Below are 21,867 nucleotides of genomic sequence, written 5' to 3'. Positions count from 1 at the left end.
CTAGGAGTGGTATAACTGGATCATATGGTAAATATATTTTTAGCTGTCTCAGGAACCTCCACACTGATTTCCACAATGGCTATACCAGTTCATATTCCCACCAACAGTGTAGAAGGGCTCCTTTTTTCCCCACATTCTCTCCAGCATTTATTGTCATTTGTTTTCTTGATGATAGCCATTCTGGCAGGAGTGAGATAAAATCTCAAAGTAGTTTTAATTTGCATTTCCTAGATGGCTTAGGATGTAGAACATGTTTTTAAATGTTTATATGCCATCTGTATTTCTTCTTTTGAGAACTTTCTATTTTGTTCCATAGCCTTTTTTTTTTTTTTTTTTTTTTTTAGGTAGAGTCTCACTAACTCAGGCTGACCTGGAATTCACTATGTAGTTTCAGGGTGGCTTGAACTCACAATTCTCCTACCTCTGCCTCCTGAGTGCTGGGATTAAAGGCATGCACCACCACACAATAAAAACATGGGCCCATAGCCCGTTTTTTTTTTAATTGGGTTGTTTGATTTCTTATTATTTAGTTCTTGTGAGTTCTTTATATATCCTGGATATTAATCCTCTGTCAGATATATAGCTAGCAAAGATTTTCTCCCATGCTGTAGGTTTTCTCTTTGCTATTTTCACAGTGTCCTTTACTGAACAAAAGTTTTTAATTTCATGAGATCTCAGTGTTTAATTAGTGGTTTTACTTCCTGAGCAACTGGGGTTATATTCAGAAAGTCATTGCCTATGCCAATATGTTGAAGTGTTCCCCTAATTTTTCCTCTAGCAGTTTCAGAGTTTCAGGTCTGATATTAAGGTCATTGATCCATATGGACATGATTCTTGTGCATGGAGAGAGATAAGGATCTATTTTCATTCTTCTATATATAGATATCCGGTTTTTCTAGCAATGAATATTTTTGGACTTTTTGTTGAAAATCTGATGGTTGTAGCTGCCTGGGTTTACATCTGTGTCCTCTACTCTGTTCCATTGAGCAATGTGTCTGTTTTTGTGCCAATATCATGGTGTTTTTATTACTATGGCTTTTATATATATATATACATATGTGTGTGTGTGTGTATGTGTGTACATACATACATATATATATAAATGCACATATATATCTATGTATATGTATATATATGTATGTATGTACACACATACACACACACACACACACACACACATACATATAGGTTTTGGTGTTTAGTAGTTTAAACATAATATGGTGAGGAGAGGTTCTGTCTTGGTTTTGTCTGTTGCTCTAAAGGCTTCCTTTATCTATCTTGGCATCTCTTTCCCTATTTGAGGGAAATTTTCTTCTGTGACTTTGTTGAAAATACCAAGTATGCCTTTGGATTGAAATTCTTCTCCTTCTAATATATCCTGAATTCTTATGTTTGATCTCTTCATAGTATCCCGAATGTCTTGAACTTCCCGTTCATACCTTCCTATTAGTTTTTCTTTCTCTTCATTGGACGTACTTGATCTGTCATCTGGTCTTCTAGTTTAGATATTCTGTCCTCTCCTTGGTCCAGTCTACTGTTGAGACTTTCTACAGAGTTTTCTTTTTTACTTACTCTGTTTTGCATTTCTAGTATGACTGATTGGTATTCTTCATTATTTCTATTTCCTTACTCATGTCTTCTATTGACCTTCTTATTTCATTAAATTGGTTTCCCATGTTCTCTTTCAGGAGCTTATTTTCTTATTTGATTCCTTTGAAATAGTAATGATCATTCTTTTGAATTCTTTGTTCTGCATTTCATCCAAATAAGTCTCACTGGAGGTCATTTCTGATGAATATAAATATATATATATATAGTTTGTTTGTTTTCTGAGGTAGGGTCTCACTCTAGCCCAGGCTGACATGGAATTCATTATATGGTCTCAGGGTGGCCTCAAACTCACAGCAATTCTCCTACCTCTGCCTTCCAAGAGCTGGGATTAAAGGTGTGTGCTACCCAATTATACTGTCTTGATTTCTTTTGTGTCTCTTGTATTACTATTATGTAGAAATTTTTGCATCTTGGGTTAATTGGTGGTTAGCTTTTCTTATTATCTGCAGTATTCTTAGATGTGTAAAGCTGATGTTATATATCTTCAGGATAGGAGCTTAAGGTACCAGGTGTGGCTCTGATATTACTCCCAGATTGATAGCTAAAGTGACCTAGGTATCGGGTTTGTCTTCTTTGCAAGTATCATAGCAGGCTAGGTGAGCAAAGAACAGGCAAATTCTAAAATTGAACTGAGCAATACAGACAGTAAATCAAAACCAGCACAGACTATGTAAAAGAGGGTGTTAAAACAGATAATCTAACACTGTCAAAGTCTCTAAGGCTGTGTGTTGCTTCACACCATTAATCCAGTCAACAGGGAGGCTGAGATTTCTGGTCTGTAAAGGGTTCCAGGTCAGCTTGGGGCCAAGTGAGACACTGCCCCCAAGAATAACAGAAGAAAAAGACAAAGGTACTATAAATCAGGAAGCAACAGAAACAACTCCAAAATACAACTTATTTAAAAATGGCAAAGCTGGGCTGGAGAGATGGCTTAGTGGTTAAGGCATTTGCCTGCAAAGCCAAAGGATTCTGGTTTGATTCTCCAGGACCCACATAAGCCAGATGCACTAGGGGGTGCATGCATCTGGAGTTCGTTTGCATTGGCTGGGGGCCCTGGCATGCCTATTCTCTCTCTCTCTCTCTCTGCTTCTTTCTCTCTTAGATAAATGAATAAAATATTTAAAAAAAAATAGCCTGGTGTGGTGGCACACGCCTTTAATCCAAGCACTTGGGAGGCAGAGGTAGGAGGATTGCCGTGAGTTTGAGGCCACCCTGAGACTCCATAGTGAATTCCAGCTCAGCCTGGGCTAGAGTGAGACCCTACCTCAGAAAACCAAAAAAAAAAAAAAAAAAAAAAAAAAAGGCAAAGCTGACCATCAATCAAATCTAACATATACCCTGCCCTGACACAGAAGGTGCAATTAGCACTTCCAATTCAGGCCCAATTCAGGCTTTGTGGCAGGAACTGACCTGATGTAAGTAGACCCTGTTACCTTTTGGGATGGCTTTGGTGTCATCTATGCTTTGTGCCTGCTTGGGTCCCTCTTTATTGTGCTGTGGGCCCAGCTAGGGTTGCTGGGTCAGTGGATCCACTGCTCTGATCACCTGTGCTGGGTACTGTGTAGCTGATCTCCCTTCTCCCATTCTCCAGTGGTTGCCAGCACTGAAGGCTGGGGAAGGGGAGACTGTGGAGGGTGCCGGCAGTTGTTCTGGAGCTATGGAGCTGGTCTCTGTGATTGTCTTCCTCACTAGCTGCTCAGCTGGTCCCTGCTGTCTTCCCTTTCAGGTTTCTTTACTTTGTGAGGAGGCTCGTGTGAGTGGCAACTCTTTCACCTGGCTTCAGGCAGAGTCTGGTGGCTGCACCAACCAGTGCTGCAGTGGCAGTCGATTCTGGCTGGTTCTGTGCTTGCTAGAAGCTCTGGGTCTCTCCTGCTTCTCTCCTGTGGTTGATAATTCCCTACACACCTCCACTTTTTTTTTTGTAGAAGAGTGTATTTTGCTGTTTTCTTCATATTCTCCCCCATACCCCACTGGCTACTATACTACCATCTTACCCAAAAGTACTCTTTTTTTGGTGTTTGGCTTTATGTAGGTGACTGAGGAATTGAACTTGGGCCTGCAGGCTTTGCCAGCAAGTGCCATTCACTGTGGAGCCATCCCTAGCCACAGGAAGATTCTTTTTTCCCTTCTTTTTTGGGGGTGAGGTGTTTAAAGGCAGGGTCTCACTCTAGTCCAGGCTAACCTAGAATTCACTATGTGGTCTCAGGGTGACCTCAAACTCATGGTGATCCTCCTACCTCTGCCTCCCTAGTGCTGGACTAGGAAGACATATTTTTATTTATTTATTTATTTATATTTTTTTGGTTCTTCAAGGTAGGGTCTCACTCTGGTCCAGGCTGGCCTGGAGTTAACTATGTAGTCTCAGGGTGGCCTTGAACTCTCGGCGATTCTCCTACCTCTGCCTCCAGAGTGCTTGGATTAAAGGCGTGCGCCACCACACTTGGCGACATATTTTTATTTTTAAACACTGGCCATAAGCTCTTTTTTCCTTCTATAAACAGGTTGTTGATGTTCATTTCCAAGCAAAATCCTTTCTCTCTCTCTCTCTCTCTCTCTTTCTTTTTTTTTTTTTTGTGATAGGGTCTCTCTCTAGCCCAGGCTGATCTGAAACTCACTCTGTTGTCCCAGGTTGGTATTGAATTCACAGTAATCTCCCTGCCTCTGCCTTCTGAGTGCTGTGATTAAAGATATGAGCCACTATGCCTGGCTTCCAACAGAAAACTTAGAAATATACAATATTCCTAACCCTTCTAAAATACATGTGTGCCTACTCTTCTGATTTCATCATTAACAAATAGGAAAATATGCTTATTGGTTGCTCCAAAAAAGGGGAAAATTGGTGTAATTGCACTTATTTTTGTCCTACGGCACTTTGACCCTTTAAAGCAGTTAACACTGAGCCAACTCTTTCCTTATTAGCCCTTTTTAGTTAGGAGAGCCTGGTTAGCTTTTTCTCTTCCTTACAGAATAGATCAAATGCCCTCTCAATAGAGGGCTGAGAAGCCAAGTGGATGGCACTTGATTGTTATGTAATATGGTTTTTAGTAGAAAATAATGTAACTTGGAATAAAAGCATAGTTCTTTTGCTTGTTTTGATTTTCTTTTGAGGCAGAATCTCAATGGCTGGCCTGGAATTTGTAGTGTTCCTCCTGCCTCTGCCTCTCCAGTTTTGAGGCTACAGATGTATACTACCACACTCAGCTTTGGGTTCTGACATTTCTGAGTCACATTTTCTTTAAAACTTGTTTTTAGGAAAAAGAAGAGATGTTCACAAAATCTGACAAGATGCCTAAATACTACGTTCAAAAATATTTTATTTATTTATTTGATAGAGAGAGAGGGTGAGAGAGAAAGAGGAACATAGAGAGACAGAATGTGCACACCAGGGTCTCTAGCTCCTGCAAATGAACTCCAGATGTATACACAGCTTGGTGCATCTGGCTTTACGTGGGTACTGGGGAATATAACTCAGGTCCTTAGGCTTTGCATTCAAGCACCTTAACCACTGAGCAATCTCTCCAGCCCCCAAATAGCACCTTTGGATCTCAGAATTTATCACATTTCATTTGCTTGTTAAAACATACTTATTAAGCACTTATCATTTGTCCCACTAAACAAGTCAAGCATGTTCCACATAACTATGATGTACACCTGGTAGGTGAATGGTACCAACTGGAATTGTGTAGTACAACTTTTATGGCTCATGGGCACTTCTCTCATGGAGATTAAATGTAGGAACTTCCAGCAAGCCGTGCTTCAACTTCCACTCCTTTCAGACTGGAAAGTGTGATCCTAGTACATGTTATATGAAACAGGTGTGACACCTTATTGATAGCAGTTATCACCCAAATCCTGTGTTAGGGTGTAAGCTCAGAAGGGAATGAGGCTGTCACTATTCTGTAATTTTCTAGGACTAGGGAGGCATCAGTTGCGAGTCAAGTGTCCCTGTTCCCTGAAAGAAGAAAAAGATAGCACAGAAGAGAAAGAGGAAAGACAGAAGCACTACAAAGAAAAATGAGGTAGGAGAGGGTGCTTTCTTCTCACCTGCTTTGGGTCTATGCTCAAATATCATCCTTTTAAACTTTCACATAGGAAATCTTTGGAGGCTTGGTATACTAAGTTACTTTGCTGTTGCTGTGAACAAGTACCTGACCAGAAGCAATTTAAGAAAGAGAGGGTATTTGGCTTTTTTTTTCCTGTTATTTTTGAAGCAGGGTCACACTCTAGCCTAGGATTACTTGGAACTCAGGCTGCCCTTCAACTTACGGCTATCTTCCACCTCAGCCTCTTGAGTGCTGGGATTTAAAGCATGCGCCACCATGCCTGGCTCTTTTAGCCTTTTCTAAAAAAAATACTGGGCTGGAGAGATGGCTCAGCGGTTAAGGTGCTTTCCTGGGAAGCCTAAGAACCCATGTTTGATGCTCCAGATCCCAAGTTAGCCAGACGCACCAGGTTGCACATGCCTACTTGGTGGCACAAACATCTGGAGTTCGGTTATTTGCAGGGCTGGAGAGACGGCACAGAGATTAATGCATTTTCCTACAAAGCCAAAGAAACCCGGTTCCATTCTCCAGGACCCACGTTAGCCAGATGCACAAGGGGGAGTTTGCGTCTGGGGTTCGTTTGCAGTGGCTGGAGGCCCTAGTGCGCCCATTCTCTCTGCCCCTCTCAAATAAATTTAAAAAAAAAAGTATTTGCTTGTGTCTGTGCGTGCGTGCATGCATGTAAATCCTCGCGCACCCGCGCATGTGTTTGTGTGTATGGGAGAGCGTGCTAGGAGTTCATGAAAGTTCCACGCATGCGCTACATGCAACAGCAGTACACCAGGCCAGAACTACACTTCCCGGTGGGCTTTGCGTTACCTCCACCCTCGCTCGTGGCGCATGGCCTGTTGGGAGCGGGCAGGGAGCCGCAGCTAGGCCCAATGGGCGCGGGCTCTCTGGGAGAGGGCGGGGGAGAAGAGGAAGGAGGTGAATTCTGGGTCCGGTCCCCATTCATTGCCGCGGCCTGCTTGGCTGGGGTCCTGCGTCTTCGCAGTCATGGAGGCTCTCATTCCTGTCATCAACAAGCTCCAGGACGTCTTCAACACGGTGGGCGCCGACATCATACAGCTGCCGCAGATCGTGGTCGTTGGGACGCAGGTGAGAGCCGAGCGGCGGGCAGGAACGGGCCATCCCAGCGGCCTGGGCGGAGAGCCGGGCTGGGTCCGGTGGCTGCACGGGCCGGTCCTCCGGCTGCTGCCGCGGGAGCCGAGCCGCGGCCGGGCGCGCGGGCGGGGCGGAGCGGAGCAGCGGGCTGGGCCGGCGGGCGGAGCCCGAGTCCGTGGGGCTAGCGCGGCCGCTCCAAGGGCGCCTGGGGGACGCGAGGGCGGCCTGGGCGGCGCGGCGCGGCTCGGGCCTGCGGGCGGCAGGCCTGCGTTCTCCCGCGCTGGGCTGCGGAGCCACGGTCGTGGCCGGCGTTTCCTGCTCCGTAAGGTCATGCCTCCGCTCATCCTTCGGAAACGCCGAAGCAGCGCCAGAACACAAAAATAAGATAGCTTTTCCAAAAATGCCGCATGTACTTGGAGTTCTGTGGGTGTGAGGAAGAAATATCCAGTGTTTGTGTGTACTCTGATGTTTGTGTTCACAGTTTGGTGGCTACAGCCTCAATCTTCTGGCTTAAGGTTCTCTGGCCTTTTAATGCTGGGGACTATGATGAGTCATATTTTTTTTTAATGCAAGAAATGTTGAGAAAATTTATCTAAAATGACAGAGTAGCACAAAGTTTAAGTTTCATTTTAATCCCTGCTTTTCTTGACTACAAAGAATCACAGGACTTTTTGAGTTTACAGAAATGTGTTTTAGATACTGCTTATATATAGAACCTTTTTGTTTATTTTCCGACATCTCACTCTAGCTCAAACTGACCTGGAACTTACTCCATAGCCCAGGCTTGCCTCTAACTCACTGCTAGGACCCAGAGCTTGCTTCACTATGCCCAATTTCAAAATTTTATTTATTAACAATTTTTACACATGAATGTAATGTATTTAAATCACAGTCTCATTACCTTCTCTCCCATGTCCCTCCCACTAAGCCTCTTCTTCCCAACTAGTCCCTCTTCTACTTTGATGACATTTTATTGTGAATCACTGAATTTAATTAGGATTACTTACCGTAGCACATAACTTACTAGTGGCTATACCACCCAAGGAAATGTCTCTTGTTCCCCCAGCAATCATTAACTGCTAATAACTCCTCAGAGAGGGATGGGAGTATATACTATAAATACTGAGAAGGAATTTAATGTTACAGTATTTGGATAAATATTATAAACTCTGGAAACCACAGGCCTCCTGTACTTATTGTTATTTTTTGATTTTCAGTGGTTAAAGCAATAGAAATTATTATTACTATTATTTGGTTTTTGAGGTAGCTCTAGCCCAGGCTGACCTTGAATTCACTATGTAGTTTCAGGGTGGCCTTGAACTCACAGTGGTTCCCCTTCCTCTGCCTCCCAAGTGCTGGGATTAAAGGCTTGCGCCACCATGCCTGGCCAGAAATTATTTTTGAAGTACTTCTTTTGCCTGTTGCGGAATTAGTATAGATTCTGTTCAGTCCTGCCTGCATATACTCATATTGTAACAATGCTTCTGATGATTGGAGACTGAATCATGAAACACTAAACCATGTACATGGTGTGCGTGTGCATGTGTTTGCATACAGATGAACACTGTGCACATGTGCAGAGGACAGGAAACCATCAACCCTCCTTCTCTAGCTCTTTATGACATTGTTCTCTTGATTCTCACTGAACCTGGAGCTGACATTCTTCTGTCACACTGGCTGACCAGCAAGTCCTATGGCCATACTCTGTCTCTTCCTTACTTCCTTTTTCACTAGGTTGCAGGCACACATGGCCACACCTGTTCTTTTGTTTTTTGTTTGTTTATTTTTATTTATTTTTTTGAGAGCCACAGACAGAGGCAGATAAGAGAGAGAATAGGCACTGGAGGGCCTCCAGCTACTACAGACAAACTCCAGATGCATGTGCTACCTTGTTCATCTGGCTTACTTGGGTCCTGGGGAATCCAGCCTCGAACTGAGGTCTTTAGGCTTCACAGGCAAGTCCTTAACCGCTAAACCATCTCCTTTTTTTTTTTTTTTTTTTTTGCATATGGGAATTGGAGATGAAACTCCGGTCCTTATGCTTGCAAACAAGTGTTCTCACTATTACCACTGAGCCCTCTCCTGTGGACAGTATTGTTCTTAAGGGTATTTTGTTCATTTTTGGATTATGTGATTGATGTTCTGTGCATATTTTGCTCACTGTAATGAGATAATATCTTAAAACACTGTTTTTTTTGTAAACAAAATTAGTGGAGATGATATAAGTTACATTCTTTTTGGTAGCAATTTGTAACTGTTGCCTACATGAGGCGTGGGAACTTTCCATATACTTGTAAGAAAATTTCAGTTCATTATAAACATAAAAGTAAAAGAATCAGGGCTATAGTATATCAGCATAAATGGTTAAAAGTCAAGATTTTTCATATGCAAAAGTGTTTTATTTTAGTCAGTAAACCTGTTAGCTGGCAAGGTGAGGGGTAGAGATTGCATTCTTTGGAAAATCATTTACATATGATAGCTGGCTGTGGTGGTTCACACCTACAATACCATCACTGGGGAGGCTGAGGTAGGAGGTGCATCACCATGAGTTCGAAGCCAGTGTACTACAAAGTGAGTGCCATATCAGCCTGGGATAGAGTGAGACCCAGTCTTAACAAATCCAGAAGCATATAAGAAAAAAACATTTGGGGGCTGGAGAGATGGTTAAGACATTTGCCTGCAAAGCCAATGGATCCTCGTTCAATTCTCCAGTACCCACATAAGCCAGATGCACAAAGAGGTGCATGCATCTGGAGTTCGCTTGCAGTGGCTGGAGGCCCTGGTACACCTATTCTCTCCCTCTCTCTTTCCCCCTCTCTCTCTCTGCCTCTTTCTCTCAAATAAATAAATATATTTAAAAAAGAAAAATAAAAACCATTCTGGAGGTGACAGTTACATGGCTACATCTTCATGTTGGTATTCGAACTGTCTCAATTTTTGACTTGATGAAGTTCATCTCTGTCCATCTCCTTATTTTCCAGTACTTTATTATTCTAGTACTGCAGAAATACAGACTAGAAACTTTGTTTTGTCATAGTTACTACAGTGACTGCTTTGTCATTTGTGCCATTTTTACCCTGTGATGTTGTGAAGCAAAAGTAGCAGTATACAGTGCACATTCTTCATGAGTGGAGCGTGCACAGAGAGCCAGTTACGCACACATAAGCATTCTGTTCGTCCTTCTGATGAGTGGACTCCCAGTGGTGCTCATGGATCTTCCCTAGTACCTGTATCATGTGATTAGATTTTAACCCCTATTCACAAGATAGCCCATTCTTTCCATGCAAATATCCTAAAATCTGAAAGAATCCCAAATTTGAAATGCTTCGTTCAGTCTCAGGCATTTCAGATAAAGGATATTCAACCCTTATTTCATTCCTTTTTATGGCTAATACTCCATTGTGTAGATTTACCACAGCATCAGTACATAGCTACTGTGTTATTACTTTCTGGCTTTTATCAATAAAGTTTTTTGTGTGCACAGTGCATTTTTAGTTCCCTTTTTACTAGGAGTGGGCTTGCTGGGTCATATAGTCACTTTTATGTTTACAATTTTTTAATTTTGTTTTGTGTGTGTTAAAAAAGTTTTAAAAATTTACTTGCAAGGGGGAAAGGGATAGAATACACCAGGGCCTTTTGCTACTGCAACCATACTCCACGTGCATGTGCCACTTAGTGTATCTGACTTTATGTGGGTATTGCAGAATTGAACTATTTGGCTTTGCCAGCAAGTACCTTGAACTGTTGAGCCATCTCTTTAACCCAGAGTTTCAACTTTTCTGTATGCTCATTAGCATTTGTTATTTCTCTTAGCCATGTAATGGATATGAAATGTTACATTATTGTGGTTGTACTTTTCCCTTTCCTAGTGACTAATGATCCTTGCTACCTTTTTATATGCTTTTTCTTTTATTGTTGAGTTGCAAGAGTTCTTTGTAAATTGTAGATACTACAGCCTTAACAGTATATGACTTGTAATATTTCCTCCTTTCATAGATTGTCTTTTCACTTCCTGAATTAGGTCTGCTGTCAAGTTATAAATGCAGCAACCATTTCATGTCTGGAAGACAGCATTGAAACACTCTTCCCCACTCTCTGACCCTTACACACTTTCTGCCCCCTCTTCTGCAATGTCCCTGAGCTTAAATGGGGTGATATAAATGTTGCATTTAGTGCTGAGCACTCAACTGTCACTTATTCTCAGCACTTTGACAAGTTTTGAGGTTCTCGGGTAGTCACAGACAACTGCAAAGAGAAGCTTCTGTGACAAGCTGAGCAGCTCTAATCAGTGGACATAAACATAAATATTTAGAGAGCAGTTTGGGCACAACGTATCTGTGTAACCAAACTACAATAGTAGCTTCCCCCTAGGACCTATGACCTCCTCAGCCATAGGCCTTTTAAAAAACAATATTTTTGTTTATATACATGCATGTGTGTGTACATGGGTGTGTGTGTGCAAGCGTGTGTGTGTGTGTGTGTGTGTATGTGTGTGTGTATGGGCTTGCCAAGGCCAAACATCAGATGCTTTTACAAAACATTTTTTACCTCTGGCTTACATAGATGGCTTGGGAATTGAACACGGGCCAGCAGGCTTTGCAGGCAAGTGCTTTTAACCATTGAGCCTTCTTTCTAGTCTGCCATAGGCTGTTTTTTGTTTTATTTTCCCTAGAATCTCACTCTAGCCCAGGCTGACCCCTGGAGCTCACTCTATAGCCTAGGTTGGCCTTGAACTCATTGTGCTCCTTCTATCTCAACCTCCCCAGTGCTAGGATTATAGGTGTGAACCACTATATTATGGTGCCATAGGCTTTTAATTAGGTTTTCAATACCATGCATGAGCTCCCTTCCCTGGAGTGGGCTTCATCTAATTAGAGAGCAGTTGGTTATCTCTATAACAGTCATGCCACTACTGTACTGGTGGACATATCTTGCTTGGCTGGCTTGTTGTATAGCCACAGAGTCTACTACTGGTTAAGATTGTTGGTGACTTTTCTGTCCCAGCAGTCTGCCTAGCACCCTCTAGCACTGTGACAGCTAGCCAGCAGGGAAGAAGCTTCCAGCTTGATTTCTCAGTGCTTTGCAACAGAAGCATGTGGTGTCTTCAGCAGTGGGGTCTATCATTAGTTCTGGTGGGCAACCAAGAACAGTGATGTGTCCATTCTCTCTCTGTGTCTCTTTCTCTGCCTGTCACTCTCAAATAAATAAATATTTTCATTTAATTTTGAGAAAGATGGGGGAAGGGAATGAATGAATGATGGGCATATTAGGGCCTCTTGTTGCACACAGATTTCAGATACATGTGGCACTTATGCATCTGGCTTTACATGGGTACTGGGCAGGCAAACCCAGACTGGCAAGCTTTGCCTTTAACTGCTCAGCCCTAAAAGTTGTATTTTAAAATTACTCTTTTTTTTTTTTTTTTGGTTTTTCGAGGTAGGGTCTCACTCTAGCCCAGGCTGACCTGGAATTCACTCTGCAGTCTCAGGGTGGCCTCGAATTCATGGCGATCCTCCTACCTCTGCCTCCTGAGCGCTGGGATTAAAGGTGTGCACTGCCACGCCCGGCAAAATTACTCATTTTTAGTACAGATGTAGAAACAGAGAATATTTCATTGCAACAAAACACGCCAAGCGTGGTGACGCAACGCCTCTACTCCCAGCACTCAGAAAGAAAGAAAGAAACCAAACACACTCTGGAAGGTGTCTAAGTGGTTAAAGTGCTTGCTTGTAAAGCCTACCAGCTTGGGGTCAAATCTCCAGTCACCCGTGTAAAAGCCAGGTAGATATTTATTCACAGTGGTAAGAGACCCCAGTGTACACACAGGTATGCATGCACACACACACTCATGCACATGCAAATAAATATATATTTTTAAAGACAGAAAACACCTTGTGGCGATAAATGGCACCAAAGCAGGCAACTAGAAACAACAGTAGCTATGTAAGAACTGACCGTCTGAGGCAGGTATTGCTCACATCCACTCAGAATCTGGCCTCATTATTGGATTTCTGATTTTTTAAAATTATTTATTTATTTATTTTTTGAGCAAAGCCCAGAAGTTTGGGTATTCCAACTATCCATAACTTTTTTTTTGAGCTAAGGTCTCACTCTAGCCACAATCCCATGGTTGGAAAAGAATACTTGAAGCAGATGACAAAAGAAACAGTAGTCAAACAAGTAATGGGCAGAAGTGCCCCAGAGGGAAGGGATTAGGATTATAATCAAATACATGATGTCCATGTGTTAAAATTGTCAAAAGAGAGAGGGGAGAAATCAAGCAGCCTGATCAAAAAATGGGTCATGGAACTGAACAGAGTTCTTTAAAGAAGAAATACAAATGGCCATTAAGTATTTTAAAAGGTGTTCAGCCTCCTTATCCACCAGAGAAATGCAAATTTAAACTTGATATTCCATCTGACCCCCCCCCTCCCAGAATGACTATCATCAAGAAATCAAATGACAGTAAATGCTGTCAAGGATGTTCAGAAAGAGGAGCTCTTATCCATTGTTGGTAGAATGCAACTGGTATTACCATCATGGGAAAATGTGTGGCTTCTCAAAACACTAAAAACAGATCTACTATGTTATTCACCTGGACCACTCCTGGGCGTATATCCTAAAGACCGTACACTCTACTACAGAGACACTTCCTCATTCATATTTATTGCCCTCTATTCACAGTAGCTTTCACATGGAATCAGCCTAGTTGTCCATCAGTTGATAATTAACTAAATAGATAATGTAGATGTGGTACATATACACAGTGGAGTTTTATTTAGCTGTAAGTAAAGGTTAAATTATGAAATGTGCAAAAAATGGATAGGACTGAAAAATACTATACTAAGTTTTATATTTGTATGTAAGCTGGAGTGATTGTCAGAAGAGGCAGGAATCTAGAAAGGGGCCATGGTGGGGAAGGCGTTCTTAAGGGGGGCTGTGGTAAAAACATGTGATATGAAAGCAGAAGGGCAGAATACTGGCAGTGAAAAGATTTAGGTGGGGATGGGGTGGGGGAGTGAATAGAAGAGGCTTAACCAAAACTAAAGATGGATGAAAAAGATATATGGAAGCATACCTCCTTGTCAGTTAATTCAAAAATATAACAAAAACAAGAGCAGGAGAACTCTGGAGAAGCCCTAGGTTATTACAGAAAATTCTAATGCCAGAGAAGGGAAATCTCCCAGTGAGCTGATGGTCAGGAAGACCCGAGACCCCCAAAACAATATAGGATATATTGTCACTGCTCTTGGTTGTCCATTGAAACTAAATAGTGAGACTGTATTATAGAACATACCACATGCTTCAGTTGCTTGCAGACACAGAAATAAAGCTGGAACTGAGCTGATGATACCTCCTTGCTGGCAAGCTGTCCTAGTGCTTTAAGGTGTTGGGCAAGCTGCTGGGGGAGAATAGTCATCAACAGTCATACCCAACAGTGAAGCCTGTGAACTAAACACCCACCAGTCAGCAAGATGTGCTGACTGGTATAATAGTATAATAGTGGTATGATTGTTAACCGGTGTAATCTACTGAATTTAAGACTCAATGAGAAAGATTTTATGTCTAATACTGATCAAAAGCCTATGGCTGGGGAGGTCATTTCATTACCCTTAGGAGGGAAACTACTACTGTTGTTTGGCTAAATGCCCATCAGATTGTCCTTCAGTATTTATGTTTATGTCCACAGAGTAGTGTTGCTCATCTTTGGTCAGAGAAGCTTCCTTTTACAGTTGGCAGTGACTCAAAACTTGTCCAGTTGCTGAGAATAAGTGACTGTTGAGAGTGCTCAGCACTAAAGGAGACATCTGTATTACCTCTCTGTGGTTTAGGGAACATTGCAGATGAGGGGCCAGAAAGAATGTAAGAGCTGAAGGATGGGGAAATGTGCTTTGAACACTGTTGATTTGGATGTGATGTGACTATTGCAGTGCATGATTTGTACAATACTGAGCCCTTCAACATTCTGTTCTGATGGAAGAGGAGAGCATGAGACCCCCATTATTTAAAAAATATTATTTATTTATTTATTTGAGAGAGAGAAAGAGGCAGAGAGAAAGAGAGTACGAGTGTGAGTGTGCATGCCAGGGCCTCCAGCCATTGCACAGGAACTCCAGACGCATGCAGCACCTTGTGCATCTGGCTTATATGGGTTCTAGGGAATTGAACCTGGGTCATTTGGCTTTGCAGGTAAGCACCTTGACCACTAAGCTATCTCTCCAGCTCAAGACCCCCATTTTTTTTCCTGAAGAGTCATTAACAGTTAATGAGTGCTGGGGAATAAGAGACATTTTCTTCAGTGGTGTAGCCAGTGGTAAGTTGTAGGAGCCCTGGTGCTTATGCAAGCAACCCTAGTTAAACTCAGTGGTTCTCCCTCCTTCCTCCCCCACAAAACACATCAAAGTAGAAGGACCAATTGGGAAGAAGAAGAGGTTTAGTGGAAGGGGGACAGGGAGGAGGGACAAGAATGTAATGGGAGGGGATTATGATAAAAATTCATTATATACATGTATAAAATTAACAAAAAGCTCCCTGGCTGGCTGTGAGAGCAGCACTCATATTTAATGGCCTACTTCCCCTAATCTTTCGTGGTCCCTAGCAGCTGTTATAGAGATGACTTGTCTCCTGTTCGGCAGTTGTATGGATGGGTCTTAGGTCTTCTCAGTATTTGTTGCCATCTGTAAAGAGCAGATTCTCTAGCCAAGATGAGAGTAGCATGGGCGTTTAGAAGACTTTTTGATAGGCACAACTAACTTCTTTTGTTGGTTAAAGAATAGTGGAACTTTCCCTCTAAGGTTTAAGCCATATGCTTCTGAGTTAGTTACTTTATTTTATCTAACTTACGTTGCCTAGTAACATGATGAGCCATATGATAACCTGGGCCAGGGTGATGGAGACAGACACCGAGGATACTCAAAATGCACCAAAGCAGAAACCCAGAAGCTGCTGAGAGCTCAACACTAAAGTAGACTTAAAGCACACCCACCATGGCTCAGGGAGCTTTGTGGAAGATGGGGCAGAAAGAATGTAAGAGCCACAGGGTGGGAGGGAATACCCAGAGACAAAGCTCTCATATATATGAGCTCTCACTCATAACCTACAGCTACATGGTGAGTACCAGCAATCCCACTAAAGGTGGCCCTCAGAGGAGTAGGGACAAGGAGGAGGGAAATGATGGTACCAACATATGTGTCCATACAGAGTCTCTACTTAATAAAAAAAAAGTAAAAATATATATGCCTTACCTTTAAATATCTAACAGTGGTAAGAACAGACAAAACATGTTAACAGATCACTTTTACCACCTAATTTTAAAAAGGTGAAAGATTTTATATGATCTGAAGACAAACCAGAGAATTACCAATTTAAATTTATCAATTTGATAAAGAAATTGCTTGGTGACTCATGCCTTTAATTCCAACACTTGGGAGGCAGAGGTAGGGGGATTGCTGTGAGCTTGAGGCCAGCTTGGAACTACATAGTGAGTTCCAGATCAGCCTGAGTTAGAGTGAGACCCTACCTTGAGAAAAAAAAAAAAGAAAGAAAGAAAAAATAAAAGTAAACAACAACAAAACTAGAGCAGAATAAAGTCTTGACATTTCTGTTTTAAGAAGTTTCTATTGATTAGCCTCAGCTAAGAGCAACTTTCTTTTCTGTGTCTGGGGTTACTCTATGGGTTTTAAGGCATGTCCTCATGAAAGGGCCTGTTCCCTCTCTTGGGAATATTTGGGACACATTCCCCGTAGAGTAGGGGTCTCAGCTATCTCAGGGGGAGGGGACTCAGCAGTGGCCTTGGTGACCTAATCAGCCAACCTGTTCCCCTCTGAGGATTCATCTAGGCACTTCTGATGCCCTATGCAGTAGATTACTGCAACTTCAGAAGGAAAAAGATTGCAGGATATGTCTCTTTAAATTGTGGCACGAACATGGAGGACCAGGAAGGTATGTTTAGAATAGGTAAAATTAGCTGGGTGTGGTGGTACATGCCTTTTTAATCCCAGCACTAGGCAGAGGTAGGAGGATTGCCATGAGTTTGAGGCCACCCTGAGACTACATAGTGAATTCCAGGTCAGCCTGAGCTAGAGTGAAACTCTACCTTGAAAAACCAAAAGAAAAAAAAATGTTGACCCTCTGGTTAGACCCACCGCTTCTGCTCACTGAGCACTAGTGCCTGGAGGAAGGGTTGCACTTTTAATTGTGCCATTGAGGGTGAATGCCCTGTTCTGAGAAGGAACTTTCATCTGTAAATAAGAGTCTGGTTTGGGTTTTTAAAGGATGTCTCTTTAAAGATCTTTCGTGAGCTGCTGAACTCTGGACAGATTTTTTTTACAGCCATGTTTTGGGCTTCCTCCTCCTTGAGGGGAGAAGGTGGCCAGATGAAGTGAGGAACAAGTTGTTTTCTAAAGAGCAGGACCTAAAGGGTGGCCTACTATCTTCAAATCCATATCAGTGACTGAAGTTTAACCTTGATATCACAAGACATAAAAGGAGTTCAATCTGAGTTATATTTAGGACATTATGCTATTTGGATTATAGGGTTTTTTGTTTTGTTTGTTTTGAGGTAGGGTCTCACTGTAGTCCCAGGCTGACTTGGATCTTACTCTGAAGTCCCAGGCTGGCCTCAAACTTATGGCAGTCCTCCTATCTCTGCCTCCTGAGTGCTGGGATTAAAGGTATGCACCTCCATACGTGGCCATTATTTGGATTTTAAAAAGACCCTTTCAAGGCTGAGAAGATAGTTTAGTGGTTAAAGGTGCTTGCTTGCAAAGCCTTATGACCCTGGATCACTTCTCAAGCTACTCACGTAGACTAGATACAAAAAGTGACTGGCACAAGCATCTGACCTTGATTTGCCTTCCAGAGCTAAAAGGTAAAACCCTCTTGCTGAAAACACAGCCTGCAGTCCCAGGAAATCAGAGTCCATGCTAGATCTGAGTGGGAAACCAATTCCCTCCCAGCTAGTCCTCAAAGTGCTGGAATGTGCTGTGAGAGCTGCTGGAGAATAACAGTTGCCAACAGACTGAATAAACAGGAGATCCTGCCAGATATGAAATCAACCAGCCATGCAAGAAGTATACACTTGTGCAATAGTGGCACACAGCCTGTGTGGGTAACCAGCTGCTCACAGATTGGATGTGGGACCCACTCAATGGGGGAAAACTCATATCTAGTTCTGGGAACCAAGCCAGATTCTCTAGGACAGGAAACCAACAGACTCCAGAGAGAACCTCCATTGCTCTTTGGTTAAGAAGAGTGGGCATACACATCAGTAAGTCTATAACTAGACTTATCCTTTTTAATCCAATTTGCTCTTACTTTTGGTTGGAGAATCTGTTTTATATTATTACAGATGGTGGACAATGCTGAGGAGAATCAGAATACATCAGTACATCAAAAATAGGTAGCCAACCATCTGCCATGATATGGGTCACCTTCACCACATCTGCCTGGGCCCAGAAGTCATTGCAGAGGGAAGTGGTGACATGAGAACTGCTCCCATGCTAGCCTGAAAACCAGTTCCAAGAAGATAGCAACAGACACTGTGGTCATTCATACCTCATCGAACAGAGATCCAGAGGCTACAGAGAACGCTGAATCAAGTCTCTAACTTGTCCACCAAGGCTCAGGAAACATTATGGAAGAAGGGGTAGAAAGATTGTAAGAACCTCAGGGTGAATGGGAATAGCTGAGGCACCATTCCTCTCCACCCTCAACAGACTGACAAGTCTTTAAGACCCACAGTGAACACCAATAACCCCACTGGGGGGAGGACCTTTGGTAGTATGTGGGCTGGAGAGAGGGGACATAGGAGTACAACCCCTGTAAAAAGCGGGGTTGAGGGCTGAAGAGATGGCACAGCCATTAAGACACATACCTCCAAAGCCTAATGACAGGTTCGATTCCCCAGTACCCATGTAAAGCCAGATGCACTAAATGACACATGTATCTGGAGTTTGTTTGCAGCAGTTAGAGGCCATGGTATACCCATTCATATTCTCTATTTCTGTCTGTGTTCTCTCTACTTGTAAATAAATAAGCAAGCAAGCAAGCAAGCAAGCAGGGTTAGGCTAGAGAAATGGCTCAGTGGTTAAGGCACTTTCCTTCAAGGCCAAAGGACTCAGGTCTGATTTCCCAACACTCACATAAAGCTAGATGCACAAGGTGGCACATGTGTCTGGAGTTCATATGCAGTGGCTGGAGGCCTTGGCTTGCCCATTCTCTATCTACCTCTTTCTCTTCCTCTCCCCTTCTCAAATAAATAAATAAATAAATAAATAAATAAATAAATAAATAAATAAAATATTACAAAAACAGGGTTGAAGTTTTACATTTTTGTTCACAATTAGGAACATCTGTGTACCGTTGCAACAAGCACGGACAAGCATTTTCATTTTATAGCTGAAAGCATAGAGATGAATTAATTTAAATATTATAAACTTTCTAGTAATTTAGCATCATCTTAAAATACATCTGTGTACCTGTGTAACCCTTGGGCTGTTCTCCTTTTTGACATAGAGCCAGGGGACCAGCCTATCCCAGGACAAGAGTCTTGGGGAACACATGAGATAAATCTGCTTGGATCTGAAATAGGGGAGCTTAACCTGTCTCAGAATCAGCTCTCAACAAATTTCAACAGCAGATGACAATTTATTAATATAATTTACATTACAGTAAGCAAGAAAAATCAAGCAAAAACAGAGAGTGTCAAATCTCAGTATTTAACCCTGATTTAAAGTCTCAGTAGTGGTGTGACACTGTCATTTAGCAACAAGCAAGTGCCTTAGTACCTCTGAATCATGTCCCCAGCTGGAAGTCCATGATCCCATGGAAGCCAAGAGTTGCTGAAGTAATGTACATTCCTTGCCTAAAGCTAGGTTGTCTCTTAGAATAAAGAAAGCCTAGCTGTGCATGGTGGCGTACACCTTTAATCCCAGCATAGACAGAGTTAGGAGGATTGCTGTGAGTTTGAGGCCACCTTGAGGCTACATAGTGAATTCTAGGTTAGCCTGGACTAGAGTAAGACCCTACCTTGGAAAAACAATAAATAAGTAAGAAGCCTGCATGTAAAAGCACTCTTTAGACCATTTTTCTTTCTGATTGTGAAATCATATTAAGATTAATTCTTCTGGGGCTAGAGAGATGGTTTAGCAGTTAAGCGCTTGCCTGTGAAGCCTAAGGACCCCGGTTCGAGGCTTAATTTTCCAGGACCCATGTAAGCCAGATGCACAAGGGGTCGCATGCATCTGGAGCTCGTTTGCAGTGGCTGGAGGCCTTGGCACACCCATTCTCTGTCTGCCTATTTCTCTCTCTGTCTGTTGCTCTCAAATAAATGAATAAAAATTAAAAAAAAAAACAATTCTTCCTCTGGAGGCCATTTTTCTATGTGTCAAAATGATCTTAGTAATATACAGCCAATGGGAGCCTATGCTGAAGACGCGCTACCAATTTGTAAAACAAAAGATAATATATTGGAATGTCATTCATACCTCTTTTACTTTCTAGTACAGAGCATCCTCTGGAGACCTCTCCCTCATTTCTCTTTGTGAGTGGCCACAAAGAAAAGCCTGAGACCTATTTGGACTAATCATTCTTGCCAGTGTGGTCTGGGTTCTCTGTCTTTTTCCCTCCCTCCCCCCATGAGCGACTGAGAGGTGGTGGAGCCTTCAGACTACTCCTACCATGGATTCAATATACCTCTTCATATTTTGTGATTAGATGAACTCTTCTTGTCTTTTGCCTGGCTGATTTTATCCTGCCTGTGCAGGACTCATAATTCCCACTCATATAATTCCGTGACTGATTCCTTTCTGAGTTGATGAACCCTCTGCACTGGAGGCTTATTGCACATGTCTTTGGAGTTATGCCTATGGCATGTCTCAGTTACATGCCTGAAAATGTCCCAGCCACTAAGGCAGTACTAGCAATAAGTAAGTCAATCCATGTGGTAAATATTGAGTTTTTTGTGTCAAGGAAATCAAATAATTTCTAATAACTACTGAGGCAGGAAGGGCTTAGGTACCATCATAGGTTGAGTCTCTTGTATTTTTATAAAATATTTCCATTGACTCTTCTCTTTCAGATTTATTCTGTCAGTGTATGTTATATTTCTCCATTTGGAAGGAAAGCATGGTAGCATTCAGGTGAATTCCCTATTTAAAGAGGGATATGTGTCAGGCTGCCTGGATTTAGAGTCATGTTGCAAGTTACTATATGAAACACAGAAGAGTATTCTGTTTTAGCCAAAACAAAAGGCAGACCAGAGGACATCAGGTAGAGGGGAGTCATTAGGACCTGCGGAGGCTGAGTATCCAGCTCCCTCCCATCTGAATAGCTGATCCTGTTTAACACACAGCAACCCCAGGTGGGATCTGTGCCTCTCTTAGAGTCATCCTCAGGCAGCTGTGAATCTGCTTGAGCCTTTTAGGTCTAGTCATTCCAAAGTACTAGTTCCCTTGGTGCCCGCCAGTGCAGGTGCTTTTTTGGGGGTGGGGGTCGTGGGGGAAAGAGAATGGGTAGTCCATGGCCTTTCAGCTGCTGTAAACGAACTCCAGCCGCGTGCGCCCCCTTGTGGGTATGCGAGGCATTGCATGCTCGTGTCAACTTGCATCTGGCTATATGAGGGATCTGGAGGACTCAACAGGCTTGCAGGCAAAAGCCTTGCTAAGCCATCTCTCCAGGGCTCCCCCCCCCCACCTTTTAACCAAGGCACAAACTCAGTCAGTGGCCTACAGAGCACAGATACTCATATTGCTGCTTGCCTCTCACTCTGAAAGGGAAAACAAAATCATGTAATTAGTTCTTCCACAGAAACTTATGAAATCTACCTAGTTTTAAATGTGCCCAGTTCCCAAGCAGAAGAGAGTCGTGTAGAAGAAAAGGGAGAAATTAGGAGATAGTAAAGATCATACCTCCTGCTGGTAGCTGATGAAGGCAGGAAGGTAGAGGATAAGAAAAGGTAAAGTTAAAGCAGGAGCAATAGAACATTGGTCCGTGTACTCAGCCTTCAATTCCTAACCAGGGCACCGGAAATGATATGGAAATCTGGGGTTCTGTGAGTGATGGAGCCATTCTCAGCTTGGTTGGGCTTTATTTTACCCAGGAGTTAAGG

General features: G+C 42.6%; 1 protein-coding gene across 8 annotated transcripts in view; it reads left to right on the top strand.

Annotated features, from left to right (window-relative positions):
• The first annotated feature begins 6,554 nt into the window (after nt 1-6,554).
• Nucleotides 6,555-21,867, top strand: part of Dnm1l (dynamin 1 like) — a 65,338-nt gene continuing 50,025 nt past the window's right edge. For all 8 annotated transcript variants that reach the window (XM_004663228.3, XM_004663227.3, XM_004663225.3 and 5 more), the window contains exon 1: nt 6,555-6,752. In XM_004663228.3, coding sequence (XP_004663285.1) covers nt 6,651-6,752 — 102 coding nt within the window. In that variant the 5' untranslated portion in view covers nt 6,555-6,650. The remainder of the gene's footprint in view (nt 6,753-21,867) is intronic.

The sequence above is a fragment of the Jaculus jaculus genome, chromosome 5, assembly GCF_020740685.1.
Source record: "Jaculus jaculus isolate mJacJac1 chromosome 5, mJacJac1.mat.Y.cur, whole genome shotgun sequence".
Taxonomy (NCBI): domain Eukaryota; kingdom Metazoa; phylum Chordata; class Mammalia; order Rodentia; family Dipodidae; genus Jaculus; species Jaculus jaculus.
The sequence above is the reverse complement of the archived record's forward strand: the minus strand, read 5'-3'. Positions and strand labels throughout refer to the sequence as shown.